Source organism: Sander lucioperca, chromosome 19 (assembly GCF_008315115.2).
Source record: "Sander lucioperca isolate FBNREF2018 chromosome 19, SLUC_FBN_1.2, whole genome shotgun sequence".
In the NCBI taxonomy this organism is placed as follows: Eukaryota; Metazoa; Chordata; class Actinopteri; order Perciformes; family Percidae; genus Sander; species Sander lucioperca.
Window position 1 is genome coordinate 14,172,496 of NC_050191.1, and position 7,673 is coordinate 14,180,168.

General features: G+C 41.0%; 1 protein-coding gene across 1 annotated transcript in view; it reads left to right on the forward strand.

Moving 5' to 3' along the window:
• Positions 1 to 3,144: 3,144 nt before the first annotated feature.
• LOC118493908 overlaps positions 3,145 to 7,673 on the forward strand; it is a 4,867-nt gene continuing 338 nt past the window's right edge. The window contains exons 1-5 of the mRNA XM_035995748.1: positions 3,145 to 3,221; positions 3,456 to 3,788; positions 3,926 to 4,183; positions 5,220 to 5,409; positions 7,291 to 7,462. Coding sequence (XP_035851641.1) covers positions 3,161 to 3,221; positions 3,456 to 3,788; positions 3,926 to 4,183; positions 5,220 to 5,409; positions 7,291 to 7,462 — 1,014 coding nt within the window. The 5' untranslated portion in view covers positions 3,145 to 3,160. The remainder of the gene's footprint in view (positions 3,222 to 3,455; positions 3,789 to 3,925; positions 4,184 to 5,219; positions 5,410 to 7,290; positions 7,463 to 7,673) is intronic.

Sequence of the window (7,673 nt, forward strand, 5' to 3'; positions counted from 1 at the left end):
TACAACTGACAGAAGCAGGAGAGAACAGATTTAAAACATGGTAGTCATTTTTCTGATTGGTATACAGAAACGTAACACCCACCTACCATCTGATCAGTTAAAGAGAAGAGAGACAATGTAATTGAAGTCTCCCTGACAGAATTTATGCTGAGCTACATTAGAGTGCGGATCGGGCCGCATTTTTCTGTCCGAGCCCGGCCAGCGTCCAACAGAGCAGTAACCGAACCCGACCCGAGCCTGACAGGCATTAAGATATTTATGTCCGAGGCCGAAACAGTTAAAATCACATTTTTTTCTCATACTAATGACACATGTACGTTTGTTTGTGTGGAAAGCTTTTATTAAACAACTGTAGGAAGGCATTCAGAAATGTCAACAGATGAGGCATCAGCACACACGGGGCAACAAGCGTACGTTAACACAGGCACGCACCTACACAATAACCTTTTTTCAATTTAAATTGTCCAATGCCTTATCGCGCTGATGTAACCGAGTCCGACCCGAACCAGTGTTTCCCACACATAGAGTATTGTGTGGCAGTGCCTCACTATCAACACCGGCCAGCACATTGCGTTTCGTTATTTTATTTTTTTTAAACGCTATTTAAAATATGTTCTTCTGCATTTCCTTTCCCTGCTCTCCTCCGTGTCTCTGTCACTTGTGACACACACACACACACACACACACACACACACACACACACACACACACACACACACACACACACTGCGGTGTTGTTTTTTTTAAGCCTCCAACGTCACCTTCCAGGCACCGCAGCAATGGTTATGTTTAAGGTTACGGTGAGGGTTAGTGCCTGTAAGGCGACGTTGGAGGCTTAAAACACCATCGAGCCCACCGTGCACACAGCGTCTGTCTCCATCAAGAGAGAAGACGGCTGGCGAAATTCACAAGTTCATGAAAGGTTGGTATCTATCTCGTGAACACCTTTACACAATTCACAATCACCGACCCGACTCTTAGCAAACAAGCGATTGTGCCCGCTTTAGAAAGTTAACTAGTCGCAAGTTTGCTGTAAAATGCAGTTGGGTTGTCGAGGTCAAAACACTATATGTAGCAGCTGTGAATCAAATAAACGTATTATAAATAATGTTATGTCATTTTTTACTCTTACACTGAATGTTTGCTGCTTCAATCCAGATGAGTATTGAAAAGTATTTTCCGCGACTGAAAAAGGCCCGTGTTGAGGATGAGGACCAGCCTGAACCGGAGGTATCAGTCTGAAACAGAGCTCAACAGTCTGACCAGTGGAATTAGTTATGTTATTAATTTGTTTACAATATTTTCAGGCTTCAACAAGTGAAAGACAGGGGAGAGAAAGAGATAGATTCGTTAGTCATTGAAGAAGGAGAGGAGGACAGCATCAAACTGCGTGTCTCAGGCATATAACATGAAAACATTCTCATTGTTAACTTCAACAGTGGTTAAACATAAAGAAAAAAAACTTTCCTTTCCAGTGTGGGTGTGGTCAATATGAATGAGCTGACAGTTTTTGTCTTTTTCTCAGTCTTCAGCAATATGAGGGCGTGTGTATATGTTGAGCACCAGAGGTGTGGACTCGAGTCATGTGACTTGGACTCGAGTCAGACTCGAGTCATGAATTTGATGACTTCAGACTCGACTCGACAAAATGTACAAAGACTTGCAACTCGACTTGGACTTTAACATCAATGACTCGTGACTTCACTTGGACTTGCACCTTTTGACTCGAGAAGACTTGCTACTTCCCATGAAAACTGGGGAAGAAAATGTTCACACGGCCGCGCCGCTCTCAGTTTATCTGCATCTGTGAAAAAAATGTGCACCACCTTGTATGCATGCAGAGAGCACGCGCGCTGCCTGCACGACATCCAATCACTGTAGTCCCACGTTGTTTTGATTCGACAGCATCTAAGCAGGCACATTGCAAGACAGCCAATGAAGCACAAGCAACAACGCGCCAGTTGGCAAAATGATACCGAAGATAGTTTCGTCTGGCTATAACAATTACGAGGTAGTGACAAAAAAAGAGTTGCAATTTGCAAAACATGCAGGTCGAAGATTACAGACGGAGCTGCCACAACGTCCAACTTTGTTCGACACCTGAAGTTGCACAAAGAAAGGTAAGTTTTGAACGAATGCTAAGCACCTTATCGGATGTATGTACTGTAACATACTAGCTGCTGCATATTTACTGTCTCAACGAGACGCACGTCTCCCTTGCTGGTTCATGCTTACAAAAATAGGGATTTTTGAACCCTGATTATATGAGGTGAGTGTAGCACACTCAGATGGAAAACCTCGCCAACATCATGTCAACGTCCGTTTTAAAGTAACGTTACCATAACACAGTCACAGTAGATCCACCATTAGCCTTCCCTTTTCATATCAGGGGTTGTATTCGCTATAACTACCGCCTCGCTATACATTATCCCGCTTATTACATGGCTACCTATCAAATAAATCATTACTTTGACACAAAATATTGATTTAAAAAGGAGTTTATTGATTTAAAAACGATTGTATTGCTTCCGCTAAACCGAACTGCGTCCATAGCAACGCTCTGTTTTTCATGGCAACGGTCTGTTATACTTCGCAGCGGTCTGTTATCAAGAAATAACAGGCCGCATTCTACATTGGAATTCAACCAAGCCATGTAATAAAATAAAATAATAACGATTATAGTAGTAATGTTCAGAGATGCAATAGATTATTATAGTGCAGTTCTTAACTAATGGGAATATTGTTTAGCTTATTTTTGGTTTAATTTGGTTTACTTTAATTATTTAAATTATTCAATTATTTTGTTTTGCTATACTTTTCATGTCAACTTGCCATGGCCCCCCTAGCACTCCCTCGCAAAACCACTGCTATAAATCATATGACTTCAGTTTCTTGAGAGAAAGGGCTTTCTTATGACTTTTGAAGCAGTGAAAATATTCTTAATATTGCATACACTGAAACTGAAATGACTTGAAATGACTCAAAACTAAAATGGTAGGACTTTGGACTCGACTTGAGACTTGTTGGCTTTGACTTGTGACTCGACTCGGGACTTGCCTCATCTTTGATTCGACTTGACTCGGGACTCGAGGGCAAAGACTTGAGACTTACTTGTGACTTGCATAACAATGACTTTGTCCCACCTCGACGGAGAGGAACGATGGCTGAATTCAGACGGATTCAAATAACTTTATTTGTGATTCTGATGCTCCAGTTTACAGGTAAGGACCCAAAACACATACATGACTAATATAAATGTTATTGATAGTATTTGAATAACTTACATTGATTTAAGTGAGTTGGCCAAGTTTGCTGTTTGTTTTGAACATGGTGTGTCGAGTGGATTACTGTGCTGATCTTTGTTGTTTTTTGTAATAATCATCCTCAAACATAACCTAACTATACACATGAATACCAAATTATTATCTCAGTTATGTTTGTCTCATCTTCAACAGCAGTAGCTGGACAAAACCCCCTCTCCTTCACTGTCAGAGCTGGAGATGAAGTCACTCTGCCTTGTGAAAATGGGATAAATCAGGACTGTAGTAGCACTACTTGGCTTTCTAGTCGTAAAGGGGAAACAACAACAGTAGTGCTGATAGAGCATGGGCAGATTAAAGATGTGATTCCCAAAGCTAAACCAGACAGACTGAGTCTTAGAGAGAAATGTTCTCTGGTTATAAAGAATGTCACAGAGGAGGATGTTGGTCGTTACACCTGCAGACAGTTCTACAGATCAGGACAACAACAAGGTCCAGATACTGTGGTTCATCTGTCTGTTGTCAACAGTGAGTATTTACATCATAATGTTTACTAACTGTCTTGTTAGAACAATATACTGAAACATGACAATAATTATGATTACAGTGATGAAGTTAATTTAACTCTTGTTGTCTTTCTCTCACAATATCTCCATCTTCACCAGTGGAAGAACAGAAGAACACTGATGATACAGTCACCTTGTTCTGCTCTGTGTTGACATATTATGAGTGTGACCACTCAGTGAAGTGGCTGTATGAGGGTGATGAGAATGACGTGAAGATAACACCTCATACCTGTGCAGCCAGTGTGTCATTTCCTCCTCATCTTCATCAGAAGTTACTGAAGTGTAACGTGACAGATAAGAAGAATGGAAACACTCTGCTGTGTAATGTCGGCCCCCAGTCCTCTCATAAGAAAACAGGTACAGTTGGATTTATTTGATGTATTTTAACTTTTAAGATGATTATTCTTTCTTGTTTAATCTCTTCAGATAGTAAATATGAAGTATTTTAACACCATTTGTTGTTTTCTAACAAAATCAGAAGGAAGCAGAACAGTGGAAACAGATAACACACCAACATCACCAGGTACTTAACATCATACTCTCTCTCTCTCTCTCTCTGTCTCTATCTGTCTCTCTCTCTCTCTCTCTCTCTCTCTCTCTCTCTCTTTCTCTCTATCTGTCTCTCTCTCTCTCTCTCTCTCTCTCTCTCTCACTTCCGGTGTGTCTGGGTGCGAGTTGAAGGAGTGTGAGCGTGACTGGAGAGCTTGTGAGTGAAGCTGATTTTTTCTATCTTTTTCTATCTTTTCTCCTTGCTGGTTTGCTGGTCTTTTCTATTTTTTCTTTTTTTGGTTCTTTGTTGGGCCGCGTGCTATCCACTTTATCGGGGAAGCATGTCGGTCCCACGTGGGCAGGTTTTGAGTTCACTCACGCGGCGTAATGCGGTTAAAGTAGCCGCCGCGGTGAGTGTGGAGGAATGTTGTCTTGCTGTTGGTGAGGTTGTGGGGCATGGGAGCGTGCTATCCGCCTCCAGAATGAATGGTGCCGTTGTGGTGTTTCTTAATAGCGTTGATAAAGTCAATGAAGTAGTCGAACACGGAATAGTCATTGGTGGTGATTTTGTCTCTGTTCTTCCTCTTTCATTGCCAGCTAAGAGAGTCACTTTATCAAACGTTCCACCGTTCGTAAGCGATGACATTTTGACTCAAGCTTTATCTCGCTATGGAAAATTGGTATCTCCGATCATAAAGATCCCAATCAATTGCAGATCACTGTTGTTGAAACACATTGTTTCGATCAGGCGATTATATGATTATTCAGGATGATGGTGAGCTAGACATGACGCTCAATTTTCGAATTGACAACTTTGAATATGTGATTTTTGTCACTACCGCGAAATCAAAGTGTTTTGGTTGCGGTAGAACTGGACATTTAATTCGCAACTGTCCTGACAAAGTTTCAGACAGGGAAGCAAACGCAGTGAATGGGAACACTAAAGGCGATGGTGGTGCGGATGGTGTGGCTGACATAGTTGAGGAGGTATTGCCGGGGCCGAGCTCGGCTGTGGCGGTGACGGCTGCGGGTGTTCCCGGTGAGAGTGTGGTTGTGAGCACTCGGAGACGATACACACCACTACACTTTGAGAGGCTAGTGTTGAGGATTTACCGAGCGTGGCACCGGTTTCTGAAGATAAACGTGATGAACAAATAGAAAGTGAGAATAGTTCACTGACTTTGCAAGAGGCAGGTGGAACGGATGGTGTGGAGAAAGAACTTTTTTTTAAAGTACCTTCTAATAAAAGGAAGATAATTGATAAAATATTTGATGCCAAAATAAGTAAAAGGAGTGAAGTGTAAGAAGATGATAGATGATAGATCAGGAAACGGAAAGTGATGGTGGGTCTTCTGACTCCAGTACACTTTCTCAGGGGGATTTTAGTGGTCGGGATTATGAACTTGATGATATTAAGTTATTCCTTAGATCAACAAAAAATAAAAGAGGTGTGCGTGTGCAGGAATATTTCCCTGATGTTAAGCAGTTCGCTGAAAAGGCAAGAAGCCTAATGGCAGAGAGTTGCTTTACTAATAAAGAAGTCTATCGACTTAAGAAAATTGTGAGGAGTCTTAGTACTGATTGAAACAACGATGTCGGTTAAATTTGAAAGTAGAATGGCTGATGTTTTTCTACCTATTTGGTGGCTTTTCTTTTCCTCTTTATTATTTATGAGTGAAGTTCATGTAGCTACTTTGAATGTTAATGGGGCAAGGGATTCTAGAAAAAGAGCTAATATATATGAAGTAATTAAGCAAAAGAAAATTGATGTTGTTTTGTTACAAGAAACTCATAGTGACTTGAAAAATGCTGCCGACTGGGCGAGGGAGTTTGATGGCATCCCTGTGTTAAGCCATAACACTTCAATAAGTGGGGGAGTTGCCATTTTATTCACAAAGAATTTTAGTCCTGTCTCTTATGATGTTGATGAAATAGTAAAAGGTAGGCTTTTAAAAGTAAGAGCTGTTGTTGAAAGTTATGTGTTTATTTTTATTTGTGTATATGTTCCAACTGCACCAGTTGAAAGAATGTTTTTTTTTTTGGACATACTATGTTCAACTCTACAAAACTGTTGCTCTGAAGACTTCTTGTTCCTAGGTGGTGATTTCAGTTGTACTGAGCATAATCTAGATCGGAATCACATGGAGCCTCATTTGGCTTCGCGTAAACGCTTAATTCATATTAGTAAAAAGTATGATTTATGTGATATTTGGAGATCTTTAAATGGTAACGATAGACAGTACACTTGGCTTCACACACATGATAATGTTATGTCATTAGCTAGGCTGGACAGATTTTACAGTTTTAATCACCATCTTAGTATTTTCAATAAATTTTATATAACACCAGTAAGTTTTTCAGATCACAGTATGGTGCACTGTAAGCTTATTTTAAGCTCAATAAAACCAAAAAGTGCATACTGGCATTTTAATACTAATTTGTTAAGTGATAATTTTTTAAGGAATCATTTAAGTACTTCTGGGAAGTTCACAGAGCAAAGAAGTCTTCTTTTTATTCATTGCAACAGTGGTGGGATGTTGGTAAGATACAAATCAGACAGTTTACTCAACAGTATACTCACAACGTTACTAAGGAGTTGACTCGTTCTTTAGAGCTTTTGGAGGGAGAGATAATTGAATTTCAAAATCTGGCACAATCTACCGGCGAGATTCATTATTTAGAAGCCTGTTCAAAGAAGAAGCTCAGTTAGCTGATCTACTGGGGCATAAAATACAGAGGGCTCTGGTCCGTTCACGCTTTCAGAGCATTGATCAGATGGATGCACCGTCCCAATACTTTTTCAATTTGGAAAAAAAGAATGGTCAGAAACGGCTTATTCATGGATTGCGCTCCGAAGATGGAGTATTAGTGTCAGATCCTGCTGGTATTCGGGGAAGAGCAGTTAATTTTTATCAAAATCTGTATAGGAGCGAGCTGAAGTCAGAGTGTTGTGTGGACAACGTTTTCCTTGACAGCCTACCAAAGGTGTCAGAGGAGGCCAATAATGGTCTTGAAGGGGTGCTGACCCTGGAAGAGCTTTATAAGGCCCTGCAAAGCATGGAGTCTGGGAGGGCCCCAGGAATGGATGGCCTCCCGATTGACTTCTATAAGGCTTTTTGGTTGGAAATGGGTGTAGATCTGCTGGAGGTACTGAAGGACAGCTTGTCGGAGGGCGGGTTGCCGTTGAGTTGCCGAAGAGCGGTGATCACTCTTATTCCAAAAAAAGGGGACCTCACAGATATAAAGAACTGGCGCCCTGTCTCGCTTCTCTGCAGTGATTATAAAATACTTTCTAAGGCATTGGGTAACAGATTGGCTGGAGTGTTGGGTCAGGTTATCCATCCGGATCAGACATACT